Below are 24,622 nucleotides of genomic sequence, written 5' to 3'. Positions count from 1 at the left end.
TGCTCCAGCATTCAGTAGCATGTTATAAAAGCAGTGCATCCTCTTTCCTGAGACACTCTTCTGTCCCCTTCTGGAAACTTATCCACACTCCTGATTTTCTCCCCCAGATCCTCCTTTTCTACTGACGTCTAACACCCCAAAGCTTGGTTCTGGTCCTCCTTCCTTTCTCTGGTCATTTCACTTAGACCTATCTCTTTGGTGACAAGTCCCAAATTAATATCTCCACCTTGAGGCCTCCCAGAAATTCCAGACACAGAAATCCAACCACCCACTGGCCTTCTCCTCCATATGCCTAAGTACCTCAGAACTATGTCTCTATCTCAGATAGAGAGCCCAATCCTCCCCCAGATGAACAAACCCAAAATGCTAGAGTCATCTTTCCACTTTCTCTCCCTTTTCTACATGTCTAAGTCATCAGCTCTGCCGCTAGAATCCTCTGGAAACTTCATCATCTTGCCCCATCAATGGCTAAACCTCTGTCACTCAGCTAATTCAATAGCCTGCAGCAGATCTTCCAGCTTCCACCTTGGTCCCTTTAAGTCTATTTTCCACTCAGCAAGTAGAGGGATCTTTGTTAAACACAAATCACAGTTGGTAAAACGTCTATGATGGGTGTGGCCCATTGTACGCTGCTCTCTCAACTTCTGTGTATTGTTTGAATATTTACATAACAAACAAAAAGTTAAAAAATAAAGTGATGAAAAAAAGATACATGAAACAAATACTACCCAAAATGTAATAAAACAATAATCAGCCCAGTCACATCCCTGCTCAGAATGCTTTGATGCCCTCCCTTCCCCATCCCCACACTTACATCTCCACCCAACCCCCTCTATGATGGGCATTACCTATAGTGACACTAGTTTCCCATTAATTCTTGCCCCAGGCCTCTGGAACTTAGACCCCTAAGAGAGCAGGCCTTGTTCTACTTCCTTCTTCTGACCTATGCCATGCCTAACAGCACCTGGCAAACAGAACTCAGGAGGAGGCACTTGAAGCAAGGGCAGATGAATGAGCAGTGGCATCCCACAAGTGCCCTTCAGGGAATTAGGGCAGGCCCCCAACTCTCCAGCATTATAGATGCTACCATTAGTACCCTCACCTGGTTTCTGGTTGCAGAGTCCCTGGGATGTGGTCATCCTTGGGCAGCACATGCCCACATAGGCTGTGGGCAGACACAGGCCCTGGGCGCTGCACGGTCACTTCCATCTCTGCCCATTGCTTGGGGACCTGGAAGGATGGGATGATGAAAGAAATGCTACTACACCTAGAAGTTCAGCTCTGGGTCATGTTTCACAGGGTCTGACCTGAGGTTCCAAGCGCAACAGCAGGTCATAGTCCATGGCTCTCGGCACAGAGCCCACCAGAAACTCCAGTGCCTGACCCTCCTGCAGCCTAACAAAGCCCCGGCCGGTCCAGGATGGAGTCCCACTGGAAGTCACCAAGCGCTCCACCACATCAAGCACCTAGGAGGGATGCAGCTCAGGGTGGGTGCTCAGGTAAGACACCATCTCTTCTGCTACAACCTGTCCTCAAACCCCAGCTCTTCAGCTGAGGCCCTGTCCAAGGTTAGACACCCTCCCCAGACAATGGCACACTGTCTGTGCCAATGTGGTGCTGGAGGTGGAAGCAGGTACATAACTCCACCTCTCCAACTCAAGCCCTGCCCTCCAACGTTGCCCCCTACCTGTCCTCGGGTATCCTCAGCCTCCCAAGTTAGGTGATCAAGGAAAGGCCGGAAGTAGCCAGGCTGCACCTGCTCACAGCGTCGCCCCACCATGTGCTGGCGACAGCGGCACTGACCTGTGGCCTCACTGCACCTGGAAAGCCCACGGTTACTCAAGAAGGACCCCTTATCCTGCCCAGGTTCTTTTCCCACCCCTCCTGGGACTCCTGATACAGCACTCACTGGGGATCCAAGGCACCGCCCACGTCGCAATCACAAGGACGACAGCCAAGCAGGTCATGGCTCAGGCCCCAGTGGCCAGGCTAGGGGAGAGGAAGTTGCTGGGGGGCTAGAAACAGACCCCCCTCACCACCCATCAGGGAATCTACTACCCCTCGGTGAAAACAGTCCCTAGACCATGGCTCCCAACCTTCGCCTCTCCAACCTGAGGCCTCTCAGCCAAGAATGGACCCTAAGCTCTTAGCACCCACCACCCCTTAGCCCTATACTCTGAGGATAAGTACAGGACCCCATTAACACTAGCCCCCTCCAGTCGCACCAGGCAGTGGTTGCAGCCACGTCCAGTCACTAGACGCTTGCAGAAACAGGTTCCACTGTTGGGGTCACAAGAGGTGGTCCCAGGCACTGTGCCTCGTGCATCACACTGGCACCCTGCAGGGAAAGAGACCCATCACACTCTGGAGAGCTGTGGCAGTACTGGTGTTGAGTTGGGTCAAAAGTAAGAAGTCAAGGGTTAACATCAGTACAGGTATTAGGGCAAGATACACATACGCCGGCAGCCTGCAGGGTCACTGGCACTAAGTCCAAAGAAGCCATCACGACATTGCTGGCAGCGAGAGCCCACCACATGTTCTTTGCAGCGACACTGGCCCGAAACCAGCCCCAGAGCAGGATCATCATGGGGATCGCAGCGACCACCATCTTGGGAACCCATGGGGTCACAATCACAGGCTGAGGGCAAAAAGAGGTGCAAGGTCACCCTAATCCCAACTAGTCCAGCACCATGCATCTCCCAAGCCTCCCCCAGCCTAGACTTCCAGCCTGGGTCCACCCTATGCCCCCACCCCCACCCCAAATCCCTACAACCTGGACAACAGTCTGGCTTCCTACTTCCTACCCCAGACTCAGCTTTCCCATCCCCAACCCCAGCCTCACAGCGACACATAGCTGGGTCCCGCAGGTCCTTGCTTGGATCACGGTAGAAGAAGGGTCGGCAGAGCTCACAGTGGCGCCCAGCTGTATTGTGCTGACATCCATCACACACGCCTCCACTCACGTTGCCAGATGCCAGGTATATGGCCATATCAAAGTGGCAGCTGTGTGCATGCCCATGGCACTCACACTCTTGGGAGAGGGAAAGGCAGGACAAAGGCCAATTGAGGGACTACATCCTGAGGCTAAGGGGTGTAGGGGTCCCAGTGACATGGCAGGTACCTGCCACTGGCCAGAATTTGTGGGTGGGGGCTCAGGTACTTTACAGTTTCAGCATCATACTGGGCCCCTGCCCAGAGCAGATTATGGAGGAGAGTTATGAGAGTCCCCAGAGGCATCAAGGCCTGGATACCCTCCAGATATAACCTGAGTGTTAGGCACTTGACCAACCCCTTCTAAGTTCAACCCAGGGCACAGCCAGGTCACAGTGTTCTGGGGCTATAGGGGCCAGGATGTCACTCACTCCTGCAGGCATGACTGTGGCCATCCTCAGCTGGACGCCAGGGCAAGTCATGATAGAAATCCTGACACTGTTCACAGTTGAGGCCTCGAGTGTTGTGTTTGCAGACGCAGGCCCCATGAACCTAGGAGGTGGGCAGGCAAGTGGTCAGCACTGTCTAGCCAGACCTGTCCCTGCCCCCAGCCCCATTCCAGCTAGCTGAAGCCCCTCACCATGCCCTCAGCATGGGCTGGTGCTCCTGGGGCAGGTGCACACTGTGAGGCGTGTCCATAACAGAAGCAGTTGCCTCGAACAACCAGCTCGTAAAGGGCATAATAGTATTTCTCACGGATCTCCCGCCGTGGGTCAAGCAGGTTGTCTCCCAGCGTATGTAGCCGTGTCAGGTTCACCCGTAGGTTGGTGATCTTCAGCAGGTCTAAGTGGGGGGAAAGGATCAGGAGCCAGCTGGCCAGGCAGGCTCTTGTTGCCCCATGCCCACTCAGGGGCTGCAGCTGCCAAGGTCACCTTGTGAGACCTCCTGTCTACTGTTATATGAGCTAAATTGGACTTGGCACCTGCCCTATGAAGTACCCAAAATAGCTACTGAGGCCCCAAATAGTCACCAGCCGGACGCTGGGACTGTGCCAGGCTCAAAGGGAGGAACACTCACTCTGGATCCGTGGGCTATAGGGGTCTGGGATAGGGATGGCAGGATCCAGCACCCGATAGATGACCTGGAGGGACATGGAGCCATTAGAAACACTGGACTCTGACTCAGGCCCATCATCCCCCCTCATCCTGCCCGATGTCAGATCTCAGTCCTCACCTCGCCTTCAGTGGATGGCTCAATCTCTGAGTAGCGGGACTCACAGACTATGTCATCCCAGTGTCGTGGTGGGGCCAGTGGGACTCCTGGAAAGTCAGCCCCACAGTCATAGGAAAAATATCGGTACACATGCCAGGTGCGTCCAAAGTCAGCTGAGCGTTCCACCAGCATGGCAGCAGGACGAAACGTCTGGGTGGGGGGCATGGATGATCAGTAAGCATCAGGACTCAAGTCCACCCCAGGCCCATCAAGAGCCCTGCCCAGCTAGGGCTTGCCCTTAAGCAGCTCATGGACAGGTGTGGGTGACCACTGGAAGCCAAGCAATAATCAGGGAGGGTAGCCACTTCTAGGAGGAAGGCTCAGGGATCATGGGGCCCAGGGAGGCAGCGCCTGATCCAGCCTCACATTGGGGCAGCATGGGGAAAGTCCTGAAGGCAGAAGGCAACAGAAGGTGTGGGAGATGAAGAAGCCTCCCATGCAGTCAAACACAGCATAAGAGCTCAGTAAGGCTGGGCCAAGGAGCTGCGACTCTGTTCAGGGGCAACGGGGAGCCAAGCAGGATGATTCAAGCAGGCTCCCAGACATGCGGGCACCTTGAAGGTCATAATGAGGTGCGTGAAATGAAACTCAGCCTCCAAGTCCAGCTGGATGGTGACCACGGGGACACCTGGGGCAGGAGTCGGAGGTCAGGGACTTGAGACTACTGGTGGGCAACCCTGCTCACACCCCATGCCTCATCCACGGCCTCACCATTCTCTGACTGCCACCAGGCTGCCCGGCGCTGTGGTGCAAAGCTGGTAACTACATTCTGGATGCGATGGCTGTTTGGGTTGTCTCTGGCAGAGAAAGGGCGCCGGGAGTCACACAGGAAGCACTTCTTCTCATCCTAGGTTGGGTCAGAGTCAAGGTCAGGGTCAGTGCCACAGGCAGGGCCAGAACCCTCCCCCCCCCCCATCCCTGAATACCCCCATCCCACCCAGCCGCACCTGTAGGTGACTAACGATGCAGTAAGGTTGGGGGCCATGTAAGCCACAGGTGGATGAGGCAGTCAGTCTGTCAGCACGGCCCACTAGCAAGTCACCTGTGGCAGGGTAGCAGCTTCCCCTCGAACAGCCTGGCATATCCGGGGCCAGGGCCTGGGCCAGGGCAGTGGCCAGCACTGGGAACAGTGGGTCATCCAGTTTTGCCGTGCTCCCACCCAGTAGCCCCAGGGCTGGCTCCCCCAGGACCCACCATCACACCCCACAAACCCCAGGCCTTCACCAGGCCCTCTCACCACTCAACAGTAGGCCCACATGAAGCTCCCAGGGCCCAGGCTGTCCCCGCAGGTCCCTCCCTCGTTCCCCTGGGGCCCGCTCCATCCTGAAGAGGAAGGAAATACAGATGGGGGGGGGGATAAGAGTCTGGAGCCCGTGCCCACCTCCCCCCCACCCCCCTTTGGGGTTCCATGCAGACCCAGCCGGAGTAAGTCCGGGGTTGATTTCCCACTCAATCCTCCAGCCAGCAGCGGTCCCTCCACTAGCTGAGTCCTGCGACTTTGAGCAAAGTTGAGAAGCACGGCAAGAAGGAAAGCATGGAGTGGATCTTGGGCAGGAGTACATACCATGCAGAGATTCTCCTCCCACCTCTCCAGATACAACCCTGACTCTAGAAACCAGACACAGGCCAGCTCACTCGCAAATCTATATTGTGCTCCCTTGCCCAGACCTGTGCAGAACAAGGGGAAGGGGGTTTGGCTTTAGGCTACCACAGTTAAGGGGCGCACCAAGTAAGGGATCTGGCATGAGCAAAGGAAAGCAGTCTGATCTTGAGACTTCAAACGGCCCACAGAACACAGCCTTTGTCCCCAGTGTTGTAAGTGCTGTGGAAGTCACCATCAACTAAGCTGTTCAGTCCCTGGGCTCCAGCATCAGTGGGGAGATGAGAGAGCACACAGACACATCAAGCTCCTCATTTATGGATGTGGAAAATTTGTGTTGGCCTGGCCCAAGCGACAGGACAAGATGGGGGGTAGGAGAAGTGGAGAAAAGCCATCCCCTGCCCAAATCATGGCTCCAGGTGTATCCACCTCCATTAGTCACTATGGCAAGTAGGCACAAAAAGTGCTGTCTCAGGTTTTCAGTGTGAAAATGGGTATTGGGCAGCAGATGACAGAGGCAGAGAGTGAATCCAGATCTTATGGCCATTCATCCATTCCATGCCTTCTGGCCTGCCGAGAGGCCAGAGCCCGGGCTTGGAATGCGAGCAGCTAGCAAGTGCCCCACCCAGGCCCCAGGGACCACAGGCGGGAGGAGGACTCCACAGGTCTGTAGGGCCAGGCCCCGGTGGCTCTGAGCTGCCAAAGCTGTGCCCCACTCACTTTGTCTGGGGCCAGGTAGAGAGTACCCAGAGCTATGGGACTGGGACGAAAGCTGGGGATTTTTCAGGGGGATCAACAGGCTTCTCAGGGAGAGTCTAAGCAGGGGACAATCTACTGGACTTACAGGGTCTCTAGGAGTTTCTCCAATTACTGGTAGCAGGGTCTCCAGTTACTCTGGGGCTCACATAGTCAACCTGAGGGGCTCAGGGATATCAGAAGTGACTCAGAGTTTTAGATCACTCAGAAAAGGATTTATCAGGATCAAAGGCACTAGATGGCCTCTGTTGGGGTTTACATGATCTCTCGTTTCTCAAGGACAGAGGGTCACTGGAGGGTATCATGGGGATGCATGAGGGATTACTCAGGCTCAACGAAGGGATTTGGTGAAGTCCTTGGTCTTTCAAGGTGAAGGGATTCTTGAGTCAATCTGGGGTCACTTTGAGTCACTCAGGTAGTCCCAGATCTGGTCTATCTTACTAGACCAGACTATCTATAGACTGCAGTCAGCAGGTGGCATTCACATTTGCCCATGGCTGCATGTGCTTGAGCAGCTCTGCTGCCCACTGCTCCGGGGCCCACAGGACGGCCACCTTTTTGCCCAGTATCTGCTCATTCTGCACCAGGTGGTGCTCCTACCCTGAGGATCAGGTCATGTGAGCCAGGATCTCACCTTTGGCCCTAATCTCTGATTCTGGTGCTCAACTCTGTCATGACCTTAACTCTAACCCCAACCCCTAAATGAGCTCTAACCTGAATTAACATTTGACCCCCGTTCTGAACTTTGACCTCAACCCTAACCCTTCCACACCATCCCTATTCTGACTCTGACACTTATCCCACTCCATATCCACCCCGACATGGCCCGTCCACGTACCTTCTAACCAGCTCCCGCTGTTCTGCACCCACGTCAACAGGTCTTGGGCTTCATTCAGCTTGTGCCTGCTGTGTCTGCTCTCCTGTGTCCTGCACTGTGACCACCAGGCTATTTGTGCCCTTCTGCAGCTCTGCCATGCCTAATTGGGCCACCTGCAACTCCTAGAGCAGGACTTGTCCTGAAAATCCACCCCACCTAGATCCTACTGTCTCAGGCACATTGCTATCCAAGATTCCTTTCAGGGGGACAGGGTAGGGGATTTTAGAACTGAGACCCTGCCTCAGCCCAGCATAGCTCAGTCCCAGCCTAAATCCCACCTCTCAATGTCCAATGTACCCATCTCACCCTGTTCAGGTCCCCTGCCACACCCATTACATGTACTGCTTGCTCTTCTGCCTCCCGGGCCTGCCACTGACTCAGGGCTAAATGGGTCCTGAAAGCCACAGCTGCACTGGACAGATGCCCCAGGACTGGGGTCACTTCCACTGTTAGTATCACCCAGGCCAGGTGCCCTGCCACCAAGTCAGAGGATCACAAGGAGGTCATAGCAAGGTAGCAACTAAGTAGGGTGCTTTCATGGTCTGTGTATTTAGTAGTGCTATGGTATCACAAAGGCTCAAGGATCTCAGGGCAAAAATAGGGATAATAGCAGCCACTGAACAAGGGTATGAGTGGGGTGTGACCTCCTGTACACTGGCCTCCAGGCCTCAGGATGTCTGTTGTGCTGCCTGCAGCCTTCGCTCTGCAGCCCTTGCGTGACTTCCCACCTCAGCCAGTACCTCATGAACATCCAGTGCTTGGTCCTTGGCCCTAGCTGTCCCCTCCCTGAAGGGTGCAGATGATCAGATGATCAGTTGTGCATTCTTTTCCTCCCCACCCTCTGACCTCTGCCTCCAGCCTCCTGGCCCTTCACCTGGTCTGCTGTGCCTGATGCAGGACACCTTCAGATCTGGGCAGCTCCTGGCTTATGGTGTCTGGTGCAGGGAGGTCCCCCTGGATCTGACCCAGCAGAAGAGCAATGCCCACTGCCCCACTCTGGAGGAGCGGCACCACCAGCCTACACCATGCCACCAGCTCCACACTCACAGCATCTGCACCTTCATCTGTGGGAATGGGGATGGGGGTAGGAATCTCAGATGTGAACTCTGATCTCTGACCCAACAAACCCTGACCCTAACCTCTCACATGACTACATGGTGTGGTGGGGGCTAACAAGAGCCAAGTGTTAAATTTTCAGGAATTTTGTGAATCAGCTGGTAAATGATAGGCAGACTAAAATTAGCCATGGTGGATTTCCTTACACCATGGAAACCTGCAAACACTACAAATCAGTTCCCTCTGACCTCCAGCTAATTGTTAAATATTTACTAGCATACTAGTGCTCCCACCCGACCCCTGGTCAACCTTTAGGAGTATTCCTTATTCTGGAAGGACTATCATAGCAGATGATAGCAGACGTCTCAGATGCCCACCTGCCCTTTCCCTCAGCTGTGAACAGACACACAACAAGCATACAGGTACCTAAGAAGAAATGCTAGAGGATCTGCGCAGTTGCTTGCACATGGGCTAGGGTGGCCATACCCCAGGGCCCCCTTGCACGATGCCATGACTTCCAAGCCCCGATTCCTGTGGAGCTTGCTGTGGCCTAGATTTGCTGCAGCTGGTAGGTAGGGGTGGGTCAGGAAGATGGATTCAGAAAAAAGCCACCTGATGTGTGCTATGTGCATATTCCACCTGGCCTTGCCAACAGCTATTTTCATGAGCATTTCTTTGAGTTTTGGGGAAAACACCAATAAACATGCTGTGCTCTTCCTTGGGGAAAGCCCCACTGTTCCCCTGCTACTCCACACTGGGCCTCTTCAGGGCAACCTCACCCCAGATGGTGTGGATCTGTGAGTGGCCCTCTCACCTCTGCATTCCTGCTCTGGGTCACCCCAGTACCCATCCTGACACCTGGAGCACGTGTGGCCCCCAAATCCTTCCTGGCAGGTGCACTAACCTGTGACCTGAAGGAAAAGAGCATGGGCCAATCAGCAGGAACACAGAGCCTCTTCTGGGCCAGGGAGAAGGATATGAGTGCTCAAAGGCAGCGTATGCACACCAAACACAGTCTTCTCCTTGCCCTGCTCCTGCCCCGGGCAACACCCACACCTGTGCTTGGCTAAAGGCTCCTCCCTTCCTGCTTCTCCTGGCTTGACCTCCTTGGCCAGCCCCCACCTTCCCACATTGCCACCTCCCACAGACCCTCTGATTCTCAAGTCCTGATCTGCTGTCCTTGCCTCCTCTGTGTCCTGACCCAAACACCCCACTGTCTCCATTCCCTCACCCCGATGCCTCCTTCACCCTGATTCCCACCATCTCTTCACCAAGGACACAAGAATGCATGCTTCAGGCCTCATTTCATTCAGTCGCTGACCATTCTCCTCCTGGAAACTCTTCCTCACAGTGGTAATCCCCCTTTGCCTGTACTAGCTCTCAATCCTCACCCTTCACCTGTGTCTCCTCGGCGCCCCCCCAAACCCCCACCATGTTCACTCCACTTGTTGGGACCCATTCACGGTGGGTCACCCACATACTAGCACACAGCTGCGTGCAGGGTCAGGCACATGCAGTCTCATGTTTGCTCTACCCCAAATTCTGCCCCTACCTTATAGTTTATGTAACACAAACACAGAGACTCACACACCTGTTTGCAGCCACACACACCAGTGCTGCTGGTCACATGAACATTCACACCAGCCACAAGTAACATCCTGTCATAGGCACACACACCTTCACTCACACCTGGCCACTGCCACAAGCTATGTGCAACATGGCCTCACTTGCTGGGTGACATGCTGGCTGCACAGTGTGTTGGGCATGGCAATTGCAGGGCTCACAGCCCTGGGGTCCCCCAAGGTTCCAGAAGATGGGGGCACAGTGGCTACAGTCCCACCCCAGTGTCTGGGGACAGCAAGACCACAGCCCATTGACCTGGGTGCAGAAGCAGGCTTCAGCCTGAGATGGGCACTGTGCAGAAACAGTACCCTGTGGGTCACAGCTGCAGCCTGGGAAGAGGCAGGGACTGAGGAAGAACCCATCCACCCACCTTGGCATGTTTCCACCCATCCTCATCACACACCCATGCCAGCAGCGCCCTGGACACAGGGTAGTGCCATGGAAGCCAGGCCTGCAGTGGGCACAGCTAGGACCATGGCTGTGGTACAAACAGCGGTGGTAGTGCCCACTGTGGGGGTCACAGGCAGCAGGATCACAGGGATCGATATTATTGTTGCACTGACAGGGTTGGCATGGATTCCTCCCAGGGACTCCCTCTGGCCAAGAGTGCCCAAAGTAGCCAGAGGAACAGCAGTCACAGTGGAGGCCTCTAAAGGATTGAGATATGCATGGGTTGTCTCAGGTATCTTCCTGTATCCTTGTGGCCTTTAGGTCCCATACACCCAACCAGAAAGTCCAAGGTTGAGCCAAGAGAGAGAACACAGAGAGAACACAGAAGCTACATTACAGCCCACCTTCATGGCTTACAGATTCCATGCCTATAGCTCCCCTCCATTTGGCCCTCCTATCCTTGAACAGCAACTCCTCCAGGAGAGGTACCCAGCCTGCAGCTCAACATACAGGTGGCGCTGACAAAGATTTGCCTCATGGACCCGCTGAAATTGTGAACAAATGAGCAGGGCCGTGGGCTTGCCCTTGCCAAACATCCCTCACTTGCATAGCCAGGTGCACAGAAACAGAGGACACATCCATTTGCACTGTCCACATGACAGGAAATCCCATGATAGAGGCCAGAGCCAGGGAGCCCAGGACAGGGGCAAGGTCAGCACTGCTGGCCCGAGCCCAGGGTAGGGTCTCCATAGTAGCCATCCAGGCACCTGTGGGCAGTAGCACAAGGAATGGGGCCTGACCCACTCATCATAATTCCTACCCAACCCATCAGTGACAGTGCTCACCTCTCACAGTGTCGGCCTATGATGGATCCACGGCAAGCCTGAAAGACGCCTGTAAGTGGGTGGCACAACTCAGCATGCCCATTGCAGGCACAGGCTGGCAGCATGGGAAGCCCCACCAGCCAGAGAGGCAGTGGTCACAGCGGCAACCACCAAAGCCTGCCTGGCATGTGCACTGCCCACTCACAGGGTCACAAATGGTTCTGGTGGCACCTCAGCATGGCAGTGGCACTCTGGGGAATGACCGGGCAATCAAGTCATGTAGAGAAAGGATATGGTTGGTTCCAGACCCCATACCCATATTCACTGGCCCTGAAGGCTTACCACTGCAAACAGTGGGCCCGAAGCCATATGTTCCAGATATGCAGTGGTCACAGGTACAACCAATGATATTAGGATGGCAAGGGTACTGCCCACCAAGCAAGGCACACTCAGTACTCAGTGCCCCCTGGGGATGGCACTCACATGCTGACAGGAGAAAGAGCAAGATGAACCTCACAGTTCATCTTCCTGAAACCCCGATCTTGCAGCCCCCTCAAGCCAGGGGCACACACTCACCAAGGCCACCCCGATGGAGCAGGGCTGAGATGCTGCAGACAAGGCAGACACAAACCTCAGGCATGGTGCTGGAGAGGCCAGTCCTTGCTGCCTCTTTGCAGCCTGCCCTGCAGAGCTACTGTAAGTGCCCTGTGGCCCCAGGGTCCAGAGATCTCAGCCCAGGCAATTCCTTCATCCGAGGCAAGAGCACAATCTGATAGGAGGATAGAGGGTGGCAGGCAGAGGGCAGTGAGCCCCCCACCACTGACTAATACCTCCTAACTATTCTTCCTTGCGTGCGGTGGATCTCACAGCCCATTCCTGCCCCTTTTCATTTCTCTTCTGAATCTGTTTCTTCCTCCTCTCCAATGGCCCCGATCTAGTCTAGGCAATGCCACTTTCCATTCAGAATCAAAGCAGCAGCCTCCTCCTAACAATTCATTCTCCTCCATGAATCTTCCCTGTTCAAGCCCCTTCCATGGCTCCCCACTGCCCCACAGTAAGTGGCCCATAGGACCGCTGAGGTCCGATGGCTGCCTATTCTCATCTTCTTTCTTTGATATGTGCTTTGCTCCTGCCTGGATCCCCCTCTTCACACTATCTACCTGTCTCTATCCTCTTGGTGAAACTCCAGGCCTCTGGGATGCCTACTCCCCAGCCCCACTGCATCCACATCATCATGTTATAATTTGTCTCCCCCGGATGTGGGGAAGTGCCCCTAGGACCTCACGGAATCCAGGATAGTGCCTCCCTCAGGTCTCCACACCCCCTTGGCAGGATCATGTAGTGTGTTTCCGGTTCAAAGCAGAAAGGTCTAGATAAAACCACAGCTCTGCAGGAGCAGGGAAAGAGTAAGGGTGGGATAAGGAGGCCATGATCATGTGGTCCCAGGAATGTCCCATTTCTGCTGCATCCAGTATTTCATCTTATGACCCATGCAAAAAAGACCAACTTCTTAAATCCTACTGCTCTACATTCAGTCCCTGTTTTGATTGCTGTACAGCATAATGATATTCCATACTGGAGATTTTCCACTTTGTTGTTTCAAATGTGTTGTCAGCATACTAGGGTCTTGGTGTTGGGGGTCCTAGGGTCCTGCCTATCTGTGCTCATAGGTCCAGGCCACCTGGAACACTCAGCTGTTCTGAGTGCGGATGGGCACAGCGGATGCTCCTGGGGAGGGATTAGGCATGAACACAGACTAATGCCTGCCAGTCTTCAGGTGCCTGGAGTTAGGGGTCAGCAGTCATAGAGCCGTGCTTGCCCACCATCCAGCATCACATCACCCATTCACCTGCTTGGCACCTATGTCACAGACCTTGGTCTCATAGCACAGGACAATGTCATACTCCATGGCATAAGGCACTGTGGGTGCCAGTAGAGGCCAGCCCCATCAACCACATGTGCAAAGTCCAAGCCAGTTTGCAGTGCAGAGCCAGCTCCCTGCTGTAAGGGCAGGGGCTCCTCTGGGGCCTGGATATGAGACACAGACTCCAGGGCTTAAATCACCCCAAGGCCTGGACCGTCAGGACTTAGATTCCCATTACTCCCAGGCCTCAGGGACCCATATCCCAGGGCATGGGCCTCATCCCTACTCAGACCTTCGGTGACCTATGACCCCACCCTGTTCCTCAGATTCCTCACATTGGGCAGCTGGCTTCCGTGATAGGCTTGTCTAGCAGGGTGGCGGGCATATCGAGGGTCACGCTGTCTCTGAATTTGGGGCTGGAGCCAACCAGGAGAGATCCCTGAGGCTTGTGTACACTGGGAAGGAGCAGGCCAGGGAACCCCCCGGGGGCAAGTCAGGTGTCAGTGTCCTCCAATATTCTGGCCCTCTCTTCTCCCATACTTCCCTGAAAAATATGGGTTCTAAGGCACCAAATGTTAGACCATGCTGACGCTCCCACCTGGACTTCTCACCTTCCTAACTCTGCTCTAGTTCTCTCTACACATTCCCTCCCTCCCCTTAAAACCAAGTCAGAGCCATGGTTTCCTCCTGCCCCTGCCCCTACCCCACCTGGACACTCACAGGCAACTGGGGGTCAGTTGCCTGGAGGACCTGGCCAAGCTCAGCTTCAGCAGTGGCTTGGTCAAGAGCAGCTCAGAAGTGCCCAGATTGGAGTTCATGGCAGAGACAGACACGGAGGTAAGGGCAGCACAGGCAGAGGCCCTCCCCAGCAGAACACCTGAGCAAGCATGGGGGTGAGGAGGGAGAGTCAACTCCGGCTTCTTGCCACTTGATCCCAATTCCCAGGCCTTGCTTTGTACCTGTTGCTGTAGGCACCCCCAAAGTCATAGTCACAGGGCCAGCAGCCTAGAGAGTCACTTCTCAGACCCCAGAACTTGGGCCATAAGAGAGAGCAAGTAGGTGGAAAAAGGACAGGAAGATCTGGGGCCTGGGAGATCATATGCTGGGACTACTTGTTGCAGGAGGAAAGGGTATGAGTACAGGGCACAAATGCTCCTCTGCTTATTGCTGAGGGGGTAAGGAAACCCCAGTGTACTTATGCACAACTTCATAAGAGGACACTGCAGGGGTTAAAGTAATAATTAAGCAAAGGATTTACGTTAAAGGAAAGATAAGAAATGGATGGAACTGTTTCTTGGACTGAGTGTTCCCTCAAACATGTTTGTTGCAAAACATCTTTAAACCCAATACTGTTGTAACTTGTTTCATTGCTTTTCTTTTTATGCTCCCAAAGCTCCCACCTAGGGGCATATGCTAGTTCAGCTAGCTAAGGTGGCATTGACCTTGATTACCAGATCAGGGAGCTGAATCAACAATGTGCAAGGCTCAGTCTATAATCACACTGATTAAGTCTTATATTCATCAGTTTCTAGCAGCTCAATGCTCAAAATCAAGGTCAAATCACAAGGTGGATCAAGGTGCAACAGACAACGGCTGCAGTCCTGTCCAGAGACAAAGTGTTTGCAGTGACAGGCACTGCTGGAGGGACCACAGGTATGAGTGCAAGGGACCCAGCCCTGGGGGTCACACCTGCAGGCTAGGGCACAGGGTTCTTAGGGCACTATTGGGACTGCTGCAGGGGTAGGCACATGGTGTTATCAGAGCAGTGACTGGGGGCAGAGCAAGGACATGGGATTTGGGGTACATTCCCAGAGCAACTCACACTGGCAACCTTCTGTGTGTGTAGGGCTGAGGCCATAGTCACAGTGCTGGCCCCAGACATGAACTTTGCAGTGGCACTGCCCAGAGAGGAGGCCACAAGTGTCACCTGTGTAGGCATCACACAGACACCCTTCACAGGGTCACAGTCACAGGCTGGATCATGGGTCAGAAATGAGAACAGAGGTCAGAGGTCACCATGGAGCTGAAGGCTCAGAGTTGTGAATGGGGATTGGAGGGCTCACGTTTGCAAGGGTGAAGGGAACAGGGATCCTCCCTGGGATCTCGGTAGAAGGGCTGGCAGAGCTCACAGTGGCGCCCAGCTGTGTTGTACTGACACGCTCACACATGCCTCCACTCACATTGCCAGATGCCAAATACAAGGCCATGTCAAAGGGACAACTGCAGGCATGCCCACTGCACTTGCATTCTGGGGCAGAACAAGGAAGGTGGATATGGGGTGGGCTCACCCAGGCAAGTATGGCCAGGCAGACAGGGCATGGCACCTACCCTGGCAGGCGTGGAGGTACCCAGACTCTGCTGCTTGCCATGGGTGGTCTGGTACAGGTCCTGGCAGCACTCACAGTGGGTACCAGCTGTTTGGTGGCAGCAGACGCAAAGGCCATGCACCTGCCAGGGAGGAGGGCAAGATGAATCTGCCTCAGTCCCCTAACACGCCCACCCTACCAGCAATAGGATGCCCGCCCACCCACCCACCCACCCCCGCCCCGTGGTGCTCACCATGCCTTTCGTGTTGGCTGGGTCTCAGCTGTGGGCTTACACACAGAGGCATGGCCATGGGCACTGGCAGCTGCCTCTGGCCATGAGCTCATGAAAGGCCATAGAAGTAAAAGGGGTGTCCATGTAGGCCCCCCAGTGGCCTGTCAGTGTGTGCAGTTTGGAGAAGTTCACACAGAGGTTTGTCACATGCAGGAGCTCTGGAGACACAGACTGGGAGACCTCAGGTGCACTGGTTATCATCCCTCTATGGCTGGGATGGAAGGGGAAGGAATGGAGGTAGAGTCTCTTTTCTCTCTACATCACTACAGCCACATCCTCCATCATTTCTACAGTGGGACTCTCCCATTCCTGTTCCTCTGGGCATACCATCTTTGGATGACTATAGCCTAAAGGTGATGATTCCACTTCTGCATGGCTCAAGCCCTGGTATCACTCCTGAGCTGAGACTTGCCCATCCCACTGCTTCCTGGACACCCCATCCTGGCATCACTAGATATGTGAAACCTGCTTCCTTAATGAAGTAAAGCTTAACATTTCCCAGCCCATCATCAAAACTAGAAATCAGTTTATCATCCAGCCGAACCCATATACAGTTACTAGTTTACTTATTTATCCCTTTTCTTTCATTGTCAGCTCCAAGAAGACAGATACCTTGTCTATCTGCTCCCCACTGAGCACTGCTCAGAAGATAGATGTCTGGCACACAGTGGAGCTCAATGGATACTTGTCCAATGTACACATGGGAGAGATGGGTCCATGGCTGAGCTAAGGTTATCTGTTTTATCTCTCCTTTGCCAGTTGTCTCTCTTCAGATCAGAAGAGCAACAGCTGCTTAGAAACCTAGTATGGGGGATCCCTGGGTGGCGCAGCAGTTTAGCGCCTGCCTTTGGCCCAGGGTGCGATCCTGGAGACCTGGGATCGAATCCCACGTCAGGCTCCCAGTGCATGGGAGCTTCTTCCCAGGGCATGCTTCTCCCTCTGCCTATGTCTCTGCCTCTCTCTCTCTCTGTGTGTGACTATCATAAATAAATAAAAATAAGAAGAAAAGAAAAAAAGAAAAGAAAAGAAAAGAAAAGAAAAAAGAAAAGAAAAGAAAAGAAAAGAAAAGAAAAGAAAAGAAAAGAAAAGAAAAGAAAAGAAAAGAAACCTAATATGGGAACTCAGCGAGTAGTTGGTAATAACCCGTCAAGATGGGTGGAGAGTACAGAGAAAAAGCTAGGTTGGGGTATGTCCTGCTCTGGTACTCACCTGAACTGACTCTGGGCTGCCCTGCTGGGTTTTGGTTATGTCTCTTCTTTCAAGACTTTGGCTTTACAAGAAAGAAGTCACAACCCAGACATCCTGGCACCACTTAGAGGTAGCTGCAGAGATGTAGGGTACCACCTAAAGCCCTGGTGATGAATCAGGGGAGGGCAATCCCAGGAAACCAGAATGGGAGCAGTGACGGAGACTCAAAGAGGGGACAGTTACAAGGTTCAGTGATAAGTGCAGTGATGGGGTACATAGTTGGGGGCTGACATAGAAAGTAGTGATGGGAACCACAATGGGGCCCCATAAAGGAGTTATGATGGGGCAGATAGGACAGAGAATGGAAACTGCTACACATGCCTGTTCTATGCACTGGGCACGGGTGTAGGGAACAACGATGGGACAGGAATGGGGGAGCCAAAACAGGGCTCACAATAGGGGACTATGATGGGGCAGAGCTGGGGAATGATGCTGGCTTGCCTGCCATTCTGCCCCACTTGTGTATACACCCAGGGAGGACCTCACCTTCCCCCCAGTATCTGGCTATCTTGACATGCAAGGATACAGGATTGGCTGTGGGGATTATTACCCTGAATCTTGGGGTTGTTTGGGCTCTCCACCAGAATGGCTGGGTCCAGAACTTTGAAAATTACCTGAGAGAAAAAAGCAAACCTGAGCCTCTGGCTTCACCCCATGGCCCAACCCCCCTTCCTCTGGGCCTGACCTTGTCCTCAGTGAAAGGCTCAATGTTAGAGTAACGCTGGTCACAAACAAGTCACTGACTCTGTGGCCAGGAGCAAGAGGGATCCCAGGAAAAAGGCCTGAGCAGTTGTAGGCAAAGTATTGGTACACGTGCTAGGAGTGGCCATGGTCCATTGAGCGCTCCAGGAGCAGAGCTGCTGGGCGGAATGTCTGGGGATTGGAGGGGGATCCTTGGGTCACCTGGGGCAAGCATCACTGGTGGCCATCAGGTCAGGAGGCACAGAGTAAGACTTCAGACTGGGGCATTGGGTCACCTTGAAAGTCATGATGAGGTGGATAAAGTAGAAGGCACTTTACTTCTTCTCTAGGTCAAGCTGGATGGTGACATTCTCAACACCTGTAACCACCAGGGCTTGTCAGTGGCCAGGCCCTGACCCTAGACCCGCACACATGGGCACATGGGTACCCTCGTCACTCTTTGCTTGCCACCAGGTCTTCTTGTTGCCACAACCACTCAAGAGCACATTCTCAATGCCATGGCCTCCCTGGTTCCAAGAATCACAAAAGAAGCACTTCTCAGATTCCTGGGGTAATGCCCAAGGAGAATGACAAGGCAGGAAGTACATGGAGCTACAGCCCCCTTCCAAAATTTCACAGCACAGGCCTCCCTCTGCAGCCCCCAGCAATGACCTAAACCCCCAAAAGGCCAAATCTACCCAGGAAAACCCAGAGATACCATCTCCAGAGCTCTCACGCTCCTACCCACCTACAGGTGACTGACAATGCAATAGGGCTCAGGGCCATGAAGGCCACAGGTGGACGAGGCTCAAAGGTTCTGGCCACAGCCACCAATTAAGTCGCCAGTAAGTGGATAGCAGCTGCCACTTGAGCAGCTGGGTGGGGGAAGTGTGTCTGGCACCTCCTCAGCAATTTTTCTGGGAGCCTGGATTGGGAAGGACAGGGTCTGGGTAGAGATCGAGGGGTATCCCCCACCTCACTGCCCCACAGGGAGGCCTAGAGAATTCTTCCCCTCTGGATGCCCCTCAGGGAAATGAGCCAACCTCTCATTCACTGGTGGCAGCAGCAGCAGAACTGAAAGGAGTTGTAGACTGGAAAGGAAGAAGCCTAGCCCGGCTGGGGGTCCTGGGCCATGGAAGCTGGAATCAGGCCTGAGAGAGAGGATGAAGAGTGGGCCCCAAGCAGGCTGCCCTTGAGGAGCAGGGTGTGGCCCCATACTCACATGGTAGATGAAAGCAGGACTGCCAGACACAAGGAGCATGCAGGGTTGTGAAGCCACGGTGAGGCTGGGAGCAAAGTGGTCCCTAGAGCCTGGGAACCAAGGGAGACCGCACCCTATTAATTGCAGCCACCAGATGCAGAAAAAAAAAAAAAAAGGGAAGGAGTACCAAAAAGCAAGCAAAACTTCTCTACAGGTCTGCCATCCAATGCAGCAGGCGCTAGTGGGGCCAGGGTTCAGACTAATCCAGAGATGGAAAAGATCCGATTCTCATTCAAATGAGGCTACCACCCCTAGCCCTAAAAGGCTGTTGGTCTCTAGGAGCCTCTGGGGAATGTGTTCCCCTCCCTGCCAGCCCCAGCCATTGCCTTTCAGGCTAGGCAGACAGGGAAAGACTGGCAGATGGGAGGGGAGCTAGTTTTGTTAGGGCCCAGTACTTCCGAATGGAAGAGCCATTAATGTCTGAAACACATACATGCCCCTGTGGGAAGCTTGATAAGGCAAGACCTGAGAACAGAGTGCTTGGAACCCAGGCAGAAAGCACTGATGATGGGATGAAGCAGTTGTGGGAACTCTCCTGGCTCACCTAACACAGTATCCCACTCATCCAGGGAGAAAATTCTGCAGTCAGTGAGGACACTCAGTGGCCCTACAACCCAGGGCCCTGGCCTGACTCAATCCCTAATACCTTGCCACCAACTGGGGAGGTCAATCAAGGCTGGAAGTTCAGGGAGTTACTTTAGCAAATTCAGGCCTGGCCCTGCCCCAGACAAGCTCAGATAAAGTCCCAAGACTTTAGCCAGAGCAGGTTAGGAGACAAGACCAGGCTGTCTGAACAGCCCCTGGGGAGCAGTACCACAAAACCCTGCCTCCCTGGCCTAAAAACCTGCTGGCTGCAAGGTTCCCCACAGAGCCACCCACTGTCCTCTTGTATAGGGCCTACCTGGATAACAAACCACTGCAGGCCTAAGGGGAGGTATGCCACCCTCAGGGTGGCTCTGCCCCTGTCCTCAGGGGCTGCTTATCAACATCTACAGAGACCAGCACCTCCAGAAGAGCCTGGGAGTTACTCTTTCCACCCACATCAATGACCCGTCTCAGGCTGCCAGGACCCTCTCTGGCAGCCCTGTTCCTGTGGCCACTTTTCCTATATGCTGCTGGCCTATCAGCAGCCAAACGCAAAAAAATAAAAATAAAAAAATAAACAAAAACAAAAACATGAAGGGTGGGCAGGGAGACTGGAAGGTGGAAAGGTATAAAACGTGATAGATGGAACAGTGGAGGTACAACTCAAAGAGTAACAAATCACAGTGCATCGCGCCAGGAGACCACCCCTCCCGCCCACCCATACCACCCCATATCCTCCAGTCTCTGAAAGGAGAATGGTGGCTCTCTGGGCCCTGGAGAGGCACCTGGAGTCCTTGGGGTTGTAGAATCCATGGGCATTGCACACTGTGCCACTGGCCACACAGACAACTGGACTCAGTTTCCCCAAACACTGCTATATGCTGAGTATGGCAGCAATGGCTGGAGCTGTATTACAGGGGACAAGTTCACACGGAGGATCTGTTGAGCCCGCTGCCGCACCTCATCATCTGAGGACCGCCTGTCCACCTTGATGGCCCGGAATTTCAGCAGTTTTGCTGTTCCAGGCCCTAGCCACACCTTAGGCGATCGGGGCCCAAGTCGTGTTCTTTTCCGGAGAGGAAGATCCTTTGCCTCCTCAGCCCTTTTCCTCTTCTGCCCCACAGTCTCAGGGTGGCTTTTCTGGCCCCTTTTTGCAGTCCTGGCCTGAACAGCCCCTTTTGGCCTGCCCTTGCTCCTGGACTGGGTCCGAGCCACCTTGGCCTTGGCCTGTACCACCTTGGCCTTGGCCCGCATCACCTTGGTCTTGGCCCGCACCGCCTTGACCTTGGATTTAGCCCGCACTACCTTGGCCTTGGCTTTAGCTCGTACAACCTTGGCCTTGGCTTTAGCCCGCACTGCCCTGGCCTTGGCCTTATTAGCCCGCACTGCCTTGGCTTTGGCTTTGGCCTTGATCTGTGCCGCCTTGGCCTTGGCCCTGATCCGCGCTGCCTTGGCCCTAGCCCTGATCTGTGCTGCCTTGGCTTTTGCACGAGCCTTGGCAGCTTTGGCATGTGTTCGAGCCACCTTGGCCTGGGCAGCTTTGGCCAGTGTTCGAGCTGCCTTGGACTGTGATGTTTTGGTGCCCAGAGCAGAGCCACCTTTCATTCGTAGGCCACTAAGGGACCCAGTGGCTTTGTAGGTCTTGTTCCGGGGCGTAGTGCCTTGCTGAGGTCTGGCCCTGGGGGCTCTGTGAGTCAGACACTTAGGGCCCTTGCCTGTGGCTTTTCTGGGAGCTTTGGATCGACAGTTCCCTGGCCTCTTTCCTGGACCTTTGCGCAGCTTCAGGGGAGAGTCTGCAAGCGAGAGCTGCAGTGACTGTGCCTTGTGCTTGGCACCCAAGCAGGGCATGGGAGTCTTTAGTGGAACCAGGGCCTCAAGGACAACAGAGAGCCGCATGGCAGGGTAGACACCTGGATAGAGGTGGGCAGGGAAGCCCACTGTTGCACCCTGGGCACGGCTGGCACTTGACTGCTTCAGGGAGCTCAGGAGTAGGTTGGTGGTCGCATGTTTGGCAAGGGCTGGTGTGGATGCTTTGGCCAGCCTTCCAGATAGTGGCACAGGGAGCAGCGTGGCCCGGCCTGCAGGCAGCCGCATGGCAGTTCGGGGAGCACTGGTTGGAGGTGATGTGGCAGCTGGGGTGGGGGCACGAGCTTGCAGTTTCGTCTGGCTTGGGGGATTGGCTGTGCATGAACTATAGCCATAGACATCACCGCTGCGCAGGATGGTGGGTTGGAAGCCATCATCCCGCAGGCCCTGCAGAAAGGCTACAAGCTGGGCCTCTGTGGCACTGAGATCCTGACTCATGGGGTTAAAGACAAGCAGCGCCTCCTCCAGGGCCTTCTTCCCTGCCGTGGAGATCCGCGACCAGGAGTGCACAGCTTTCTCCTCCACATGCTGCACCACCACGCTCATGGCATTAGGCACTGCAGATCTGCCTGGGTATCCACAAACCAGCGCTCAGCACCTCCAAGACAAGAGGAAAAGAATCAATAAGAACGGCACCGAGGGGCGCCAGGCTGGCTCAGTTGGTGGAGCATGCGTTCCTTGATCTTGGGGTCATGAGTTCACACCCCATGATGGGTGTAGAGATTACTTACAAAAAATGATACTTTGGATTTATTGGATTAAAGAAAATATATCATTAAATTAAAAAAAAGAATGGCACTGAGATAAGGGGCAAGGCAAGTAGGTAAGTCCATCAGGGCCTGCACTCTCCACAATAACCACCGATACAGAGGGGCCTGGCCAGTGAGCCACTTTTTGCGGCAAAACCCTGGTCTCCTAAACTATCATGGTGTCAGGGTGAAGACTGGGATGGCAAGGAGGACCCATATGGGTCAGAGGCAGTTTCTTCAAGATAAATGTCCAGAAGCTCATGAGAGCATCCAAGAGGCTGTTGGGTCCCTGGAAAGATTTGGGCTTGGTTGGCACATTTTAATTCAATTCTCCATTTTCTGAGGCCAGAAATCTGGTATTAGACTCAACCCTGGGAACACAGGTGAATATCTGCCTTCAAGGAGCCTTATACAGAAGACAAGACAGAGACCATCAAAGTTCTAGGGAGTGCACATTGGCTCCCAGCTCAGCTTGCCACTGGGTCAGGGAAGGATTCCTAGGAGAGGCAACACCTAGGTGGGACACAACTGATGAACAGGAAGGACCAGATGGAAATGGAGCAAAGAGCGGAGCAGCCTATGCAATGGCTTGGAAATGAGAAACAGTAAGGCACAGTTAGTGTGTGTGACTGGGGTCTCTGGTTAGGACTGAGAGATCTAGATGGAAAAACAACTAAGAGCAGGACAACATGAGCCTTGAAGTCATGCCCATCTCAGTTCCTTCAGCTGCTGTTGTTCAGGTGCCCAGGGGTGAACTCCCGTCCTCCAAAAGTTCTGCTTTCAGAATCCCCAGACAGGCTCAGAAGTTTGACTCCTGGCACTCAAATCGCAGAGACTAATCCCAAAGTAAGAGTCAGACTCTCCTTCAACAAAAACTAAAAAGTTAAGTAATAGGTACTCAAGACACACGTCTGAGCAATCAGGCAGCCAGACCAAGAGCCTAAGGTCTGACAGCCAAAGGCTCCAACAGAATGGTTAATAAGGTGGACACTAGAGATATGAGCTGTCCTAACTAGGGTCTGGAGGGCTGCAGACCTCAGTCTAGCCCAGATGGAGCTGTCTGGAAACACTGAAGTTGTTATAGGCTTCATCTCCGACGTAAGGCATCAGTCACGACTAATGTCTAATGCCCAACCCAGGACTGAGGGCTCCCAGAGGGAGCTCCCCAGCTGTACTGGAGCATTAAAAGATCAGCTGGGATCAGGCAGGTCCCTAGGGCCAGGAGGAGCATCTGTGCAGCTTCTTCCCACCACCCTAATGGAGCAGAGGAAGTTTTCAGAATCCCCTGGAGGAAGTGCCCTGGGGCTCTTTGTTTGGAAACATTCTTGGATCCTCAGGTGTCTCGGCACTTCCTCTCTCCAGAGGCCATTCTCCAAGCACAATCCTTGCACATGACTTTAGTTCTTTTATTATTTTTTTTCCAAGGGGTGTAGTTCCCAGGACTGTGAACTGTTGAATAGGGAGAGGGCTGTTTCCCTGCAGGCACAGATATTGGGGGTGAACTGGGGGCTCTTCCGCCCAGGTCGGTCTAGACTCTTGGGAAGGGTCTTCTGGGCTTTCCAAGAGGCTCCGGAAACAGAGGCTGCAGTCTCGCCCCAGACTTCCCTTTACACGTGCCCCCGGGGCCGACAGGGAAGTTGATGAAAGGTGGGGGACGGGAGAGGCCTCATCCAAGGGGGACCGGGTTGGGGACAGATCAGGGCCATTGGCCTGGGAGTCCATGTCCCTGGGGCCTGAGCCGCGGGTAGGAGCAGGGATCTTGGAGGCAGCGAAACGCGCGGGGCGAGCGGGGCGAGCGGGGCGAGCCCGACTGGGTCGCACAGCCCCAGGGTGGGGTCGCTGGGCAAGGGGTGGGGGGGGTGGGAGGAATCTTGGCCGGGCCGGTGGAGGGCGCGGGTCCCGAAAGAGCCGGCCGCCCGGCCCATCCGCCCCGTCGCCTCGCGGACTGCCCCTCCGCGGCGCGGCTAGGCCCACGGCCCCAACCTACCGGCGCCGCCGCGGGGACCCAGGACGCGCCTCTGCGCCGCCTCCGCTGCTCCAACATGGCCGCCCGCTGCGCACCGGAAGTGCGCCGCACTTCCGCTTCCGGGGCCGGGCCCGCCCTAGTGACCCTTGACCCCTCGAGACCCCGTTTCCCCCAAAGTCTGGGAGAAGGGCCGGTGGGTACCAAGGAAGCCTTCCTGGAGGAGGTGGCGACAGGAAATGCTCTAAATCCATTCCGGACCTGTGCAAGAGTCTGAGAAGCACAAGTGCTCTGAGACTCGGTCCCAGGCACGACTGCACAGGAGCCCTCGCTGACATGTCAGGGCCCAACTGACATTCCCTCTGACGGGCCTGGTGGTGCAGAGACATGTGGGAGGGACTCCCTGCAAACTCCAAGCCATCCTCCAGGCTCTGGTCCTCCCACAGCCATGGATAAGGCCTGCCTCTGTCCTAAGCTC

The 24,622-nt window shown here is 54.5% G+C and overlaps 2 protein-coding genes across 14 annotated transcripts in view; both read right to left on the bottom strand.

Annotated features, from left to right (window-relative positions):
* The window catches only part of LAMB2 (laminin subunit beta 2), a 31,035-nt gene extending 6,804 nt beyond the window's left edge, over positions 1 to 24,231 (bottom strand). For 4 of the 12 annotated variants that reach the window (XM_072786240.1, XM_072786243.1, XM_072786241.1 and 1 more), the window contains exons 1-17: positions 15,753 to 15,884; positions 15,522 to 15,641; positions 5,441 to 5,526; positions 5,151 to 5,323; positions 4,915 to 5,050; positions 4,758 to 4,831; positions 4,165 to 4,353; positions 4,009 to 4,072; positions 3,572 to 3,774; positions 3,363 to 3,483; positions 2,843 to 3,031; positions 2,459 to 2,638; positions 2,226 to 2,338; positions 1,910 to 1,989; positions 1,688 to 1,820; positions 1,308 to 1,466; positions 1,103 to 1,230 (exon numbers count right to left, since the gene is read on the bottom strand). In XM_072786240.1, coding sequence (XP_072642341.1) covers positions 1,103 to 1,230; positions 1,308 to 1,466; positions 1,688 to 1,820; positions 1,910 to 1,989; positions 2,226 to 2,338; positions 2,459 to 2,638; positions 2,843 to 3,031; positions 3,363 to 3,483; positions 3,572 to 3,774; positions 4,009 to 4,072; positions 4,165 to 4,353; positions 4,758 to 4,831; positions 4,915 to 5,050; positions 5,151 to 5,323; positions 5,441 to 5,526; positions 15,522 to 15,641; positions 15,753 to 15,844 — 2,240 coding nt within the window. In that variant the 5' untranslated portion in view covers positions 15,845 to 15,884. Of the gene's footprint in view, positions 1 to 1,102; positions 1,231 to 1,307; positions 1,467 to 1,687; positions 1,821 to 1,909; positions 1,990 to 2,225; positions 2,339 to 2,458; positions 2,639 to 2,842; positions 3,032 to 3,362; positions 3,484 to 3,571; positions 3,775 to 4,008; positions 4,073 to 4,164; positions 4,354 to 4,757; positions 4,832 to 4,914; positions 5,053 to 5,150; positions 5,324 to 5,440; positions 5,527 to 5,619; positions 5,771 to 15,521; positions 15,642 to 15,752; positions 15,885 to 17,589; positions 17,654 to 18,763; positions 18,786 to 18,942; positions 19,020 to 24,168 lie in introns of those variants that run through there. The other 8 variants (XM_072786245.1, XM_072786246.1, XM_072786248.1 and 5 more) reach the window with 6 other exon arrangements.
* On the bottom strand, positions 18,827 to 24,304 carry CCDC71 (coiled-coil domain containing 71). Of its 2 annotated transcripts, XR_012012035.1 has the most exons (4): positions 24,169 to 24,304; positions 20,352 to 22,030; positions 18,943 to 19,031; positions 18,827 to 18,871 (listed from the first exon to the last, which is right to left on the bottom strand). XR_012012035.1 is itself a non-coding variant. In XM_072786293.1 (2 exons), the coding sequence occupies exon 2, from the start codon at positions 21,976 to 21,978 to the stop codon at positions 20,422 to 20,424; it is 1,557 nt and encodes a 518-aa protein (XP_072642394.1). In that variant the 5' UTR covers positions 21,979 to 22,030; positions 24,169 to 24,304; the 3' UTR covers positions 20,186 to 20,421. The 2 variants fall into 2 exon arrangements, 1 of the variants encoding a protein (XP_072642394.1); XM_072786293.1 differs by lacking the exons at positions 18,827 to 18,871; positions 18,943 to 19,031 and having other exon boundaries at positions 20,186 to 22,030.
* Between the last annotated feature and the right edge of the window lie 318 nt (positions 24,305 to 24,622).

This window comes from Canis lupus, chromosome 19, assembly GCF_048164855.1.
Source record: "Canis lupus baileyi chromosome 19, mCanLup2.hap1, whole genome shotgun sequence".
Taxonomy (NCBI): Eukaryota; Metazoa; Chordata; class Mammalia; order Carnivora; family Canidae; genus Canis; species Canis lupus.
This window is presented reverse-complemented; position numbering and strand designations above follow the sequence as displayed.